The sequence below is a fragment of the Pteropus medius genome, unplaced genomic scaffold (assembly GCF_902729225.1).
Source record: "Pteropus medius unplaced genomic scaffold, Ma_sr-lr_union100, whole genome shotgun sequence".
NCBI lineage: Eukaryota > Metazoa > Chordata > Mammalia > Chiroptera > Pteropodidae > Pteropus > Pteropus medius.
Genome location: NW_024349801.1, coordinates 20,876,250 through 20,891,527, shown reverse-complemented (window position 1 = coordinate 20,891,527; position 15,278 = coordinate 20,876,250). Strand labels below are relative to the sequence as shown.

The 15,278-nt window shown below is 38.4% G+C and overlaps 1 protein-coding gene and 1 pseudogene across 1 annotated transcript in view; both read right to left on the bottom strand.

Moving 5' to 3' along the window:
* Window positions 1–1,639: 1,639 nt before the first annotated feature.
* Window positions 1,640–15,278, bottom strand: part of CYP19A1 (cytochrome P450 family 19 subfamily A member 1) — a 30,999-nt gene continuing 17,360 nt past the window's right edge. The window contains exons 4-9 of the mRNA XM_039889051.1: window positions 11,935–12,111; window positions 9,185–9,299; window positions 6,438–6,552; window positions 5,844–6,006; window positions 3,167–3,408; window positions 1,640–1,926 (exon numbers count right to left, since the gene is read on the bottom strand). Coding sequence (XP_039744985.1) covers window positions 1,672–1,926; window positions 3,167–3,408; window positions 5,844–6,006; window positions 6,438–6,552; window positions 9,185–9,299; window positions 11,935–12,111 — 1,067 coding nt within the window. The 3' untranslated portion in view covers window positions 1,640–1,671. The remainder of the gene's footprint in view (window positions 1,927–3,166; window positions 3,409–5,843; window positions 6,007–6,437; window positions 6,553–9,184; window positions 9,300–11,934; window positions 12,112–15,278) is intronic.
* On the bottom strand, window positions 13,712–13,827 carry LOC120581027 (uncharacterized; annotated as a pseudogene).

Genomic DNA, 15,278 nt, shown 5'->3' with positions numbered 1-15,278 from the left:
CTCTGATACATCAAATCTAAAATCCTGGGCTTGCTGTAAGGGGTCTGAACTGTTTGGATGGCTGTCTAGACTTGACTAGGGACATGTCTGGCCACACAGACATATTTGCATGTATGTTTAGGCCGTATAGATGGTTCAAATAATTCCAAATTCAATTATTTCTTTGTTTACTAATATCCACCCTTGAATTCTTAGAATACTTGACTTTTCTTTACTTTTCTAGGGTCAGTGAGAGTGTCTGTGAGCAAGAGTGTAGGATGTGTCACAAAAGAAAGAAAGGAGCTCCTGCTCTCAAGGAGTTTATGCTCTTATTTTATACTCAGCTCTCACCCTATGGCCAAACAATAGGATGAAAAGAATATTCAAATGTTGAGGTGGCGGTTGACTCAAAGGCAAACATTTAAATCTTTGTATATGAGTTTAATATTCCATTTTTTAAATGGCATTCAGTGGATACAATCATACTGGCTATAACACAAGTGGTATTTAAAAAATTAACTTATCTATTTGATTCCCTCTACTGAGCTAATTCCAAGGTGTACATTTTATCCATGGCTACATATAATGATTCAATAAACTAGACAAATGTTAAATCTCTATGGTAACCGTTAAATCTGAGGTAGGATAATAAATGATTGCAGAGGTTCTACACTGATTATGTTCCTTACTAATCTGTTGCTCTTGGCTTTGGGGACATAGAAAGAGCGGGTGGGAAATGTCAAGGGAGAAGGATGATGGAATGGGAGGAGCACTCCTTAGAAGTTTGAACTCACTGGGTTGTAGAATTAGATATAGATTTAGAGGCCTTCTCTTCCAAACCATTGGTGCTGCTGTAAGAGTTAATCGATGTCATTATTTAAAGTTATCTCTTGGTTAGCCACTAAGAAAACTAAGCAACAATGCAAACACAAAAAAACATTTGAATTTGAAATGCATTGTGTGGATTTCTTTTCCTACAGCAGATATATGATCCTTAGTATAGTTTACTAGAGTTATTACTAAGATACCTTGTATTACCTGAATCTGCGGCTAATGTAGCAGAGTTAAATGGCTGTGGCATGAATTGAGAGACTGAAAAAGGATAGTTTCTGTTTTAACTTTTGCCACAAAGTCACGTGTAGATAAACAAGAGTTAATTGAATATAATTCATAGGAAAAGTCAAATGCTGAAAACCACTAAAAACCAAATCAAACATCTTCATTCATACTAGCAGGTGCATTTGGCAGTAGGCACCCAGACATCAGCTTGGCCTTTCTAATAGACTTGAGTACTTCTGCCCCAGACATTAAACTGCTTTTGGGGCAGGACAGTGGAGATCTTGTGGGAAGCTGGAAATAAGTTTTGTCGGTGGCCTTTTTCAACATGTTTTGTGGAATTAGGCCTTTAGGGCTGCAGTTTCTTCACTGACCATTATCACTGAAAACTCTTGGTCTCTCTATTTTCTTTTGGTTCTCTGGTTTGGATAAGATTAGATGATTAGTCTCCTGGTTTGTTGATGACACATAGAAGGTATGTTTATGCCACCAAATATTCACTATGAAGATGATGCTACCTGGCAAAGATGGATGGTTTCCTTGTGAACTACTGATGAGAAGTGCTCCAGAATAGGTACTGACCAATTTTCTTTAGCGTTCGAGGAGTGCTCCAGAATAGGTACTGACCAATTTTCTTTAGCGTTCGAGGTACTCGTATGACTTTCTTGGGATAAAAATCATATTCAGGAAGTTGCTAGTCTCAGCTGGGTGCACGGACAAGTTATTTTTTTTCCGCATCTTATCGACACACATTCCTTTATCTTGCAATGTCTGCATATGGAATCGTCTCAGAAGTGTAACCAAGATGACTTTCATCATCACCATGGCGATGTACTTTCCTGCACAGCTACGGGGACCAAAACCAAATGGCTGAAAATACCTGTAAGGAACCTACAAAAACAATCAGATAATTAGCCAGAATATTAAAGGCTAAAATAATGCAGTCTCTCTTTAATTCACCCTGAAAACATTGCTCAGTCAGCACGCTCTGTGCAGGGACCTCAGTCATACTACTCCTTCACTGAGATGAATGACTATACCTCAGATAAGCCCTTTTTCTCCACCCAGTTTGATTTACCAGCTGTGATACATACCCAAATTTGAACAATATCCAGTTTTGCTTTTCATGTAAAATGTGCTGGGATAAAGCAGTGCAGATCATTTTTTTTACAGCCAGTGTTACTCAGCTAGTTCTCTGAGCTGGCCACCTGTTACTACTGTTCTGAAGTCACCAAGGCAAACTGTTTTTGTGCAGTGCCGTATAGCCTGACGACAGGGGACAAATTTAGGTAAATGTGCAGGTTCCTGAGCTGTTAGTGCCAAGCATCTAAATATTTTTAGTTATGCAAAAAGTTAATGGGACCACATCCGTTTGTCTTGTGCACCCCCGGACTTACATAGTACCTGTCACATAGTAGATTTTCAATAAGTTTTGCTGACCAATTGTCAACATGATAAGGGTTGCTCATATAGAAATAGAATGAATTAGAGAACTGAATTAAGATTATTTTTCTCTAATATGTGCAAATGATAAAAAGAAGGCACTGAGGACACTACCTAGATAATACAGATTAAAAAGCATCATTGCCTAAAATTTGACAATTTAATAGAAGCAGAATCTTGAATGATAAGAAAAGAAAAAGCTGAAATTCTTCTAAGTACTGAGTCCTATTTAGAATGGTAATTAATGCTTGGGGGGCCATTTGGTCAACCAAAAGCAGACTGCGAAAACCAAATCTTTTGGTTTCATTCGATTTTCCTCTGAAGCAGAATTGGACTTTCCTTTGCTTAGATAGTGTTACAGCTGAATCTACCTGATGACAAAGCAATAAATTTAGATGGAAAATTAGGTTGGTTGGGTTAAACAAAATTTGCTTCATTTTAGTCATAGTAAGGGCTTGGCTTTTTACATTTTGACCTATTACGTGGGCACCATGTAGATACTTCCTAGAGCTGGAGACCCAGCATCCTTGGCTTGAGGACAAATATGGCAGCCATATTCTAAGCTAGGGGAAATGCATGTTTCAAGTAAGTAGAACGAAATGTACATAACACAAACACAGAACCAGAGAAGACTTAACCGCTAACATTTTCAAGAGTGGCACATGTGGTTTTAAGGAAGGGCTCTTACGTTCTTTGCAAAATTTTCAAGATTAAATTCATTGGGCTTAGGGAAAAATTCAAGTTTATGTATTCTTCCAATGTACAGGATAATGTTAGTCCCCTTTTTCACTCGGTGGCCATCAATGACATCATCCTGTAAAGCTTTGCGCATGATCATGTCCACAACAGGCTGGTACCGCATGCTCTCATAAATAAAGTTTTCCATCACTTTTAATTTTTGAATATCACCAATCCTTACGTCTCTTTCACCTGTAGAAGCAGATAAAAAGGACAAGGAGGTAATAATGTTAGTTTCACCATGTGATAGGCATAAAAACTCCGATAATTTCCATACAGTAATTTGCTCTTTGTTGGAAAAGATTTTATATCTGTAATTCTAACGCAAACCAGAAACCCGGGCCAAATATGTTATGTTTGGCCCACAGAGTATTTTATAAAATTTCAGATTTGAAGCAATTACCTTAAAAGTTAGGAGATTTCATAGAAAAGCCGGGATTTTTCAGAAAAATCAGAAAACCTGGTAATGCTGGACTCATACGCCTACATCACAAACATGAGCTAAAGTTGATTGGCCAATGAACCCTTTAGAGGGGCATTCCATCTGCAGTCACATGTTAAGACTGCTTTAAACATTTATGTGTCTGGCCTCTGAGGTCTTTGAGTTTTCTCCCATACTCTAAATTCTAGGGGATATTCACTTCTTTTCTACTCAAAGTGAGACACTGAATTTAGTCAGTTTCAATAACATTTTCTCCTCTGGTTAACTGTGCAGTCATCTGCCTAGGACTGGTCAACTGATGTCCTCTCCTCCCCATCTCATCAAGAACAACCTGTTACAGTTGAGTGGCAAGAACCTCTTACCACAGAAAAATGGGTGCCTTAGATTAGCACTAGGTTTGCTGGGGATTAAAGGACACTCCCCACTGTCTCAGATTGGTCAGAGAAGCTCAGATTATTCCCAGAATTGGCAAAGCTTCAGAGCACCCTCAAATGGGCTACCGCTTTTGCAGAATCAAAACAGGTCAGAATCCTGAAGCAGCTCTGTCCCCTCTACAACTATGGCATTCAGGAAAGGTCTCATTTGGTCAGAAAACTCTAACAGCCTTGTCCCTCACATACTGCTCTTTGTACATTCAAGGGTCTAATGGGGTATTTATTTGGGGTGGGGAGGTAGAAGGGAAGAAGATAGAGAAGGTAACCAAAACTTCCCTAGTAAGTAATTCCATGAGTATGTATCTAGAGGGAGCATATGGTTCTGCTTCTCTTACATCTTTGCAGAGGTCTGTTGAAGTGTCAGGAGGACATCATGGGTCATAAACACTTTCACCTCTCAAAAAGTTGTAGTCAAGAATTATGGTCTCAAGAGTAATTTCTGCCTTCGTTCCTTGAACTCCATCATTCTAATGGCCCTCTGTCTTCGCTCCACTGAGCTTGTTTGTTGGGTTCTTTTTCTCCCACCAGCGCATGAGCCCCATGAGTGATAGTACTGACTTGTTCACCACTGTGTCCCTACAGCTGGCACAGTACCCATAACTTGACATGGGCACATGAGGGAACATTCTGGAATTTGGAGTCCATATGTTATTCCAGCTCCTTGCTATCTACCTTGCCAGGCAATTTTCCATCCACAGTGACACATCTGTTGATCCTTTCACATATTTAATCCTTCTATGAAATTCCCCTTACTGTCACCTATTTTAAGCAGTGTGCAAACGGTTTTAAAAGAATGGTGTTTTCTACAACCAAATAACTAGTTTCACAATTGTGTGAAATCAAAAGAGAGAAAAATCTACATCATTACTGATAGCTTGTCACATGTGTCAGAAGTGTGTTTCTAAAAAGGTTACCTATGTGAAGGACATCTCAAATAAGGAATTCTGTTTTCTCTCAGAAAGCAATTCTGACTTCTGAATATGGCAGCATGTCTATGGAAGGGTGGTGATGTCATGAGCACTGAGCAGAATGACGCTGAGGCAGAGGCAGAGAAGGGAAGAGGTGTGTTGAGAATTGCTGACTGGGAACCTGGGTGCTCCTCTACAGAGGAAGAGGAGAGGACTAGAGGGGAGGAGAGGCCAGAATCTCTGGATTGCAGGGAGAGAGAAGCTGATCATTCTCCTGTCTTCGCCATCACCTTCCCCTCCTCTATCTGCTACCAACTGGAATTCATTTGTGAATGGACTGCTTTAAACCCAGAAACACTGCTATAAATGATAGCCGTTCCCTGGGTGAACCCACCAAAGCCTTTTGTCATTGGTAAGATAGGCAAAACGTTATGCAAAATCCCACGTTTTCTTCTTTTTTAACACAGACAAGTATGACTATGTGCACATAAAAAAATACCTTGAAGAACATACAGCAAATCACTAACAGTGGTTTCCCCTAGGGAATGGGAACAAGCTTGGGAGGAGCCTGGGAGTAATCGAGGAGTGTGACTTTCTACTTTACACATCTATTTGAATTTTTTTCAATGAGCATGTATTATTTTTATAATTAAATAAAACACAGAAAGAAGTATACTTTTAACCTATCTGGCATAATGAAAATGTGACAAAATGACTTGCTTTATCACTCTCTGGGTAGATTATAGTGTTTTGTTTGACATCAGATTCTTAGGACATCATAAGACGCTGATACTCAGAAGGAATTGTTTTCTAAGCTCTATTATTTATTTGATAAATTCTTACCAACAACAGTCTGAATTTCCTTCATTATTGCCTCTTCAACCTGAGGATGCTTTGCAATGAGAAATAACATGAAGAACACAGTGACAGACAGAGTGTCTGGTGCCGCGATCAGCATTTCCAATATGCACTGGTTCACATTCTCTTTTGTCAGGTCGCCACGTCTCTGAATAATAGAAAGAGGGGAGAAAAATTGGAAAAGTGAATCAAAATTTCACAAAAAGAGAGGAGGAGACCTTCAAGGATCTACAATTTCACCAAAATGAAATCATAGAAATTACATGTCTCTGTAATGGACTAGAAACATTTTTCATAATCTTCATTTGAAAGCTGAACAATAACCAATTATTGATGTCTTTGGATTCTCTCATTTTCGTATTTTGTATTGTGAAGACACAGAGTAGCTTTAATCTTAAAAGTCAGTCTTACCAGAATGCCTAATGTGTGGGCTATTTGGGTTGGGCTTTATAGAAGTGCTGGAGCAAATAATTAAAAGCAAAGATATGTAACAATTACAAGAGGAAATCTTTACACACCTATACCCAAACAATCATAAACATATGTTGTGTGAGAATTATGGTTAGTCCAGGTCAGTACCTCAGCAAAAATCAACTCAGTGGCAAAATCTATACAGTCTTCCAGTTTATCTGCTGTGGAAATCCTCTGTCTTTTTTCTTCTACCAGAATTTCCATGGCATCTTTCATATCCTTGCTGGAAAAAAAAAAAATGAAAATATACTCTGTCTGTATTCAGTTAAGACATCTAGAAAAATGGATTCATTGGCTATTTGTTTAAATAAAACAATCTGCTTTAATCGAAGCCGTTAGTACTCATGAATTACTGAATTTATACTTGATTCTTCAATAAGATCCTTAAATTACATATACATTATACTTCATGTTAGGAACCAGAGTTAACTAAGATTTCTGGGTACTGATAGCAAAATCAAGGCTGAAACCTCTAGTTAAGGGTTAAAAACTGGTAGCTAAAGCCAATCATGTTTTCTGATTTTTCAATTTGGCCAGCACAGCGTTTAAATTAAATGGCCAAAACCAAAACCAGTGAATGTCTTTAGAAGGGGCACACACTTTCCAGTTTGCCATGGGTACTTCTATTTCCCGTTATCTTATAACCAGCCAGTCCACTTTCATATGGCTGGCCCTAAAGACTATTGAGTTTGAGATTTCTGTTCTATTCAGTAAACTCGAGTGACTGAGTATTATTCTTGATATTTATTCACATACCTTACAGTTTCTGTCACATAGTAAACACTAAGTTGTTGAACGAATGAATGGCTACATAAATACATATATGCACTTTAACAGTGTGGTTGAGGGAAGAACACCTTGCACAGAGGGTCAGTTCCTAGTCCAGGTTGTTTTCTTTCTATATAACCTACTTTACATCTCTGGACCTTATGTCTACTTTAAAGTGAAGGGTTCAGACTAGAACAGTAAGGCCACCTTGAGATAGAAAGAAAGAGACAGAGACAGAGAGACAGAGAGAGGAAGGGAAGGAAAGGGAAGGGAGGAGGGGAGGAGAGAGACAGGAGGAGAGAGAGAGAGAGAGAGAAGAGAGAGAGAAAGAGAGAGAGAGAGAAAGAGACAGGGAGGGAGGGAGGGAGGAAAGAAAGAAAACCTGTACTTGTAGTCACAGAGAAGAGATAGGTGGTTACCAGATGTAGGGGTTGAGGGTCAGGGTGGGCCAAGTGGGTGAAGGGGGTTAAAAGGTACAAACTTCCAATTATAAAATAAATAAGGTATAGGAATGTAATACAGCATGGTGACTATAAATAATACTGTATTGCATATTTGAAAGTTGCCAAGAGAGTAGATCCTAAAAATTCTCATCACAAAAAAAATTTTTTATAGCTATGTGTGGTGACAGATGTTAACTAGACTTATTGTCATGATCATTTTGCAATATATGCAAATATTAAATCACTATGTTGTACACCTGAAACTAATATAATGTTATATGTCAATGATACCTCAATAAAAAATACTGACATTATTGCAAGGGCATAAAAGAGAGGAAATTAAAAGATTTTTCTAGTGGGAATGTTGCTGAGCCATTTCTACAGAAACCTAAGAGAAACTGTTAGACAATCTCATGCAATAAGTATATTCTGTGGGACTGCTGGCCAAGATCAAGGCTAACCTAATGACCAAGAACCACCACCAAATCTGACCTCAGTGAAGTCACGAATTCTTATCTCATTGATTCTAGTCACAATAAGCTCTGGAAACTAGATGAAAATGTATAAAGAACCAAGGGTCAAAATCATCTACCCAGTACTCATCAACCATGTAAGAATATATAAAGCAACATCAGGTTAGTTTCCTCTCTGGAGACTAATATTATTGAATTTAAAAACACACAATCAGGATAAAATTGGGCCTTCAAACAAGTTTGGGAACTTTTAGAGATGAGGAATTTAAGATGGTCAGGGACATCTGGGAACAATGTGAACAGAGGGAAGGAGAAAACGAACATATTTAATGCCTGCTATGGGCCACACTCAGTGTTTCATCAGCGATAGGATCGCATTAACCTATATTCCCACTCTGGAAGGCACGTTCTATTTTACTTTAAATAACTTCCCAAGGCCATTTAGTTACTAAATGGTAGAGACAGGATACAAACCACATCTATCTGCTTCTAATTTCCACGAGCTTTCCACTGGTGATTAGAGGTGGCAGTATTTAGTGGCTGGCAGCTTACACTCAAAAAACTCATTAATTAACTAAGGCCTTTGGGCATTTGTCCAGTTTTCTGCTAGACTAGTCTAATACCAATGGCATTTAATGACAGTTTCAGAATCCCCCAAAGACACAGCTATATAACTAAAAAAAAAATTTACATTTTATTGACGTTTATTTTGTTTATTATGAAAAAATTCATTTGTGACGATTGTTAATTCCTAATTCCTACAAGTTGAATTAAGTCAAATTCATTCAGAAGCAACATAACTATAAAATAACTCCACGTTTCTATTTTCTAGACATACTGAGAGAATTTTGACAGATAATGATAGGTTCAGCCAGCCATTCTATTCGACTCAAAATACACTGTAATGTTTTAGTTTTGGATTTGGTGCTTTCAGAAAACCCACTTGGCCCCCTTGCTGAGAAGCTATCCTGGCCAAGGCTTCGTTTACTTTTCAGTCCAGCTACATTCAGTCAAATTGACGTAGAAAGTGTTTCATCAGCAATTTAATCAACATCTCCCTTGTAGGCTCTGGAGAGCAAAAGACTTGTCAAAGAGGCCAAACAGTAGCAAAGACACAATGAAAACCACAATCTATTCTCACGGATAAATTTTCCAAACTTGTGTTACTTACACAGACTTTTCATGCTTTTTGTATAGCCAAGAAATCTTAAAGAAGATGTCTGGTTTGATAAGGAGAGCTTGCCATGCTTCAAAATAACCATTGATTTTATCTACAATGGCATTTTCTGGAAGAAAAAAAAAAAAAACAGGCAGAGCAATTGAGCAAAAACATGAGCCCAAGAAGAGTACACCTAGCAGAAAAGATTCCTTGTAAATTCTCCTACCTGTCTGGGGTTCTAAGCTAGGTAAGTTTCCACCTTCGGTGGGCATTTTAGCCATGTTAATGCCACTAGACAAATCAACACTAATTTATTCTGCTTGGCATCTAAATCAGCCAAGTTGACCAAAGATTTGCCAGTTTTCAAGTTTATGTTAGAGACACAGCCTAGAATCTCACATGCCCCTCTTTGTCTGAGCCTCTATCTCTCTCCTGTTTTCCTGGACAGTGGGGAACAAGAGGGGCACTAATAATTACAGCTGTCATGGCCTCAATTCTGGCATCTGGGAGGATAAAAAGCCATACCATTCTCTTGTTAGGCAGCCAATAGCTGCATATTAACATTTAGTGTTGGATAAGCAAAGCCATTAAGTCGATAATCTACTTGGATTATGTACCTAACTAATAGCTTGTAATTATATTCTCACTTCATAGTGCTTTATTCATATTTTTTGTAGCACTCGTCACATAGTTTTCATGCTTATTTGGTCTAGAATGTAGATTTATCTTAGTATCGTCAATACCTTGTCTTGAGCCTCATGCATAGTCAGCTCTTAATAAGTGTTCTTTAATTAAATTGAACATTACAGAAAAGAAAACCCTTGCTTTTTCCAAATTATACAAAAAGGAAGAGAATAGACATTTATTTTTAACTGCTAAATACTAGCCACTGTGCAAGATGCTCTACAAAAGAGACTGCTTAATCCTTACAATCTTTCTAGGAGAGTGATAGTATCATTATATGGCAGATGAAGAAACTGCAGTTCATAGAAATTGAGAAGCTTGCCCAACACCATACAGCCAATGTGATAGGCAGGCCCTTGGGCTGGAACTCAGTTTTATCTGACCTCGGGGGGATGTCCTGTCCCCTTTGTTGCACTGGGTCTCTTAGGGAAACAGAGTTTAGCAAGAACCGAGTGAAGAGAAGGGAAATAAAATAACTATGCACGGGTTATGTACATTCTTAGTATCATGGTCTGTATCCACACATTAACAGAGACATTTGCAGTTTCCTTTACCTGATCCTTCCTAAGAATTAAGGCTAACAGGGAACCAAGAAGCAGGAACCCATGAAATATGTACCTTTCTAAACTGAGGAAAGATGTGTATAGAACAGGCAAACTGGGAGTCCTTTTCTGAAAGGGGATCAGGCAAGAGAGTATGACTAAAAAATCCTCAGAGCGAATAGGGGCTCCCATCTAAATGGCAATCAGATGAGGTTTCTATGGCTCTTGTGAGGAGTAATTAAAGAGCAAGGGAGAGGAGGCAAGAAGAGCCGGAGAACAGAAAGGGAAGGCTTAGAGCTTGTTTATTTGCCCAAATGTAGTAAATCAGGCAGCAGGTGTTAGAGCTCAGCTGGTTTGGGCAAGTGTTAAAATTATGCCTCGTTCTTATGCCTGTAATATTCTTCCCTCAGATCGCATGTGGCTTGTGGTCCTACCTAATTTAGGCTCATATTTAGCTCTCTTCTCTGCAGAAGCCTTTCTTGGCTAGTCTCTCTACGATAGCCCCATCCACTCCCACTGACTCCCCCCTTCACTTACTATCCCCTTGTCCCGCTTTGTTTTTTACTCAAGGTACTTATTGCTGTGTAATATATTACTAGATATTTACTTTACTGTCCATATATCCACATTTAAATATAAACTCCTTGAAGGCAAGGACTTTTGTCTTGTTCACTGCTCTATCCCCAGAACCTAGAACAGTGCCTGGCATAAAATAGACGATCAATAAATACTGATTATATAAATGGATGAATCAATGAACGCTGCTAGAAATTACTTCAAGAAGATTACATTAAGCTGAACAACAGCAGAATGAAATTAATCTTAATGATTAATGTTTGTTTTTTGGTGGTGGTAAAGTTGTATGTATGTGTTTTAATATTTGTTTCTGTAGTATAGTGAAGAAAGTAGCTTTTTGAGTGAGACATCTTGCCATTGTTAAAAATGCTAAAAGACAAGCTATATGTAAAGCAACTTTTTATACTGCTTGGTATATGGTAGATACTAAATTAATCGTAGCTACTATCATTGTTGTTTGCAGCAGCAGCAAGCAGTGCCATTATCATCGTATAGAGTCAAAGTTTTTATACCAAGTAGCTTTGAGAAAGGGGTGTGTATGTATGTGTATATTTATATGTATATATATGTGTATATATAGGTACATATATGCATATATATGTATGTATATATCATGCCCAAATGAATGGTTAGAAATGGTTAAATATATCAGTGTGTTTGGTGGCAGGATATATTAATGACCAAATGAACTGACCACATTTGTTAAGTTTTGACTATGGGTAGAATCCCATTTCGTAGAGCAATGAGGAGAGATACAAAAGAAATAGAAGATGGCTCCTACTTTAAAGAAATGTATATCTTATAAGTGAATGAGGCAGACATACTTGGAAAAAAAATTCTAAGGAAATCTTAGAGATGTTTAAACAAGAACAATGTACAAGATTTGAGTCAGCTGTCTCTTTCATCCCCATGTTCAATAAAGGGCAGGATATCAAGTTGTGAGAATGAACATTTCAGTACCGTCCAAGGGGATCCCCAGGAAGAGCATGTTAGAGGTGTCCAGAATGGTGCGCCGCAGGAGGGTCAACACGTCAATGTAGCCCAAGTCATTTCTGACCTCCTCCAACCTGTCCAGATGCTTTATGATGGATTCAGCACAAATTGTCACCATGCGCACGAGACCACGGCCAGACAGAGCTGAATGGAACAAACACATCAGAGAGTGAGCCACCACACACTCTAGGACACATACAAACCATCAGGCCATTTTGGCTTCTTTTGTTTGGACCTTAATTGTCCACGGTTTTCATTCAGTAACTACGGGTGGGATTTTGATGTTCTTCTTACACTCATCTGTATTCTCCTAATTTTCTACAAGAATGTATCGTCTTTATTGTTTAAAATGAATGAATGAATGAATGAATGAGTGAGTGAGTGAGTGAGTGAGTGAGTGAATTAGATCAAGTAGAATGACCTGGTTCTGATCTCACCCTTTGCTCTGCTCCTGACCATCTGAGCAGCTACTGGGTCCTGATGAGAAGCCATCTATCTTGAGTTTAACTTGTAAAGCCCCACTTTCTTTCTTTCTTCTTTAAGCTTTCTTTAAGAAGAATCTCTTTTATGTCTTTTATTACTCAGACTTACTTAGTCAGAGTCCTTGAAATGCAATGAAACATCGTGGGGAATTTTGTAGGTGTAATTATCTCTTTAAAAAAAAAAAAAAATCCGGCTACAGAATCCCCTGAAGCTAGACTTTGCAAATCAAGAAAGAAGGCATGGTAAGTTTGTCCTAGACTCTTAAGATTTCTTCTTATATATAGAAAGAAAGGTTCTAACTGTAGGAAGTACTTGGCAGGTATGAAAGGCCAGGTATGTCATTCCTTGGGTGACTGTCACATCCACAAGTGAGACAAATGATTCCTTAATGACCCAACCTTTTGTGTGGAAGGGTTGGCTTTGAATATCCCTGGTGGTTTTCTCCCAAGCTGATGTATGATTTGCCTCTACATCCACAAGCTTGAAGCCACATTTCAAATATAAACAATATATAATATTGTTGCTTATAGGTAGTGGTATGATGTAGATATGATTTTAATTTTTACAATGTGCTTAAAAGTTTTGGATCTTATCAAGTTTTTTAAAAAATTAAGCAGTATCCATCAATATAGACAACTCTCTTGGCAGTTTCAGAAAACAGGCTATTTTTTGCTCCTCCCACTTCATCCCTCCAGGATGGGCCATTGCCTAAGCTGAACATAACCATTTCTCCATGGCACACCCAGTAAGTCCATACCTTCAGTAATGTTACTACTTTAGATGCCAAAACTATCCCAAACTTTCTACAATATTAGGAAAACCAATAAAAAAGCTAACTCTAAAAGGAGGTTCATCAAGAAATGCTTGGGGTTCTCAATGATTATTAAAAATGTCATATATAACAGTGAATTTTCAATAACAATTAGCCCTCTACTTTTGGCATTTGATTTGGATCCAGTTTGTAATGTTTTCATTAGAAAATCTGATCTTTCATATATAAGGCTAATCTAAAAAAAAGTCACAAAGATCTTTTGATTAATTTCCAAGTACCACAGATTCTACTCTTAACATCTCTTATATTGGTGCCCTGCCCTTCATCTACCTTGTGTCATGCAGTAGCTCTTAACTGTTCTCATTGCTCACAGTTATGCTTCCTACCAATTAATTCTTTACTATGCTATCAGAAGAGTTTCTTCTAAAACAAATATGTTCTTGTCATTCTGGTTAAAATCTTTTTATTATTATTAGTTATTACCATTTATGTCTACAGCACCCGGTCTTCCTAGGTGGTGTCCCATCCCAGTGCTAACCAGGCCCAACCCTGCTTAGCTTCCGAGATCAGACATCAGGCTTGTTCAGGGTGGCATGGCCATAGACCATGGACCGTGGCTCTACTGGGGTGTAAACCCAGGACCTTCTGCCTGTAAAGCAGACATGCTAACCGCTACACTATGGAACTGTGTCCCATTCTGCTTAAAATCTTGAATGACTTCCTATAGCTTCTAAGATAAGCTTGGCTCCTTACCTTAGCACAGGAATCTTCGGTGGCTGGCCCTGCCTTCCCCTTGGCCTCATACCTGCATGTATCCATACAAAGCACAAGGATGTGTCTTGCTGATCTGTCCTTTTGGCCTCAGAGTATCCTGTTTGTTCCTACTGTGAGACGTGTCCTTGTCACACTTAATTTAGGTAGCTTTTACCTTCTTTCGAAATTCATCGTAAGTGTATGCTCCTCTGAAAAGCTTCCCCTTACTGTTCAGTGTGCTTTAGGTGGTCCATTTGTCTATGCTCTGTAGCACTACACACTCACCTCTACCATAACACATCACCTAGGATAGTATTTGGTGAGGTATTGATCTGCCACTCTGCCCCCTCTCCCATTATAGATTTCTCAAGGGTAGAGACTATATCTTGTTTCTCATTGTATTCTGGGCACCTAGTTCGATGATGAGAAGACAGTAGTTTGTTAAACAAATGATGAACTCAAGAGAGTCTATTAATTCTTGCATGTCCAAATAGAGGATATTGGTATGTGAAAGTTAATTGCTCTTAAATACTGGTTCACGTATTCCTAACAGACCTGGGCTAAATGACAAAGTAAAATAAAGCTTACATTTCTATAGGATCTTACAGCACTATTTTATTATTTCATTCACAGTAACCCTAGAATTCAAGTTCTATAGTGTTTATTACCTTTTATGGAGAAGGAAACTGTAGCTCAGAGAGGCTGAGTGACTTGTCCAAGGTCATATAGCTAGTAAAGTGGCTCAGACCCACAACCTATAATATTTCCATTAATCCATTCTACAGTTTGTTACACATAAGATGATTTATCTGCCCCAACATGAGTAGTAACAGAATGATAACCTTTAAAGTTGTCCAAGCCCTAATCTTTGAAATCTATTAATATATAACCTTATATGGAAAAAAGGGACTTGGCACATATGATTAAAATTAAGAACCTTGAGATGGGGAGAATATTATAGATTATCTGGGTGGGCCCAACCTAATCACGTAAGTCCTTAAAAAGCAAAGAACCTTTCCTGGGTGAGGTCAGAGTCAGAGATGTGATGACAGAAGGATGCTCGGAGAGATGTGATGTAAATAGGACTCAAGCCGCTGTTGCTGGCTTTGAAGACAGAGGAAAGGGCCACAGGCCAAGGGATGTGGGTAGCCTCTGAGGATGAAAAAGGCAACATCTTGGTTTTAGCCTCGTGAGACCCATGTCAGACTTGATGTACAGAGCTGTAAGATAATCATTGTATTGTGTTAAGCCACTAAGTTCATGGCAATCTATTACAGCAGAAATAAGAAACTAATACAACAGA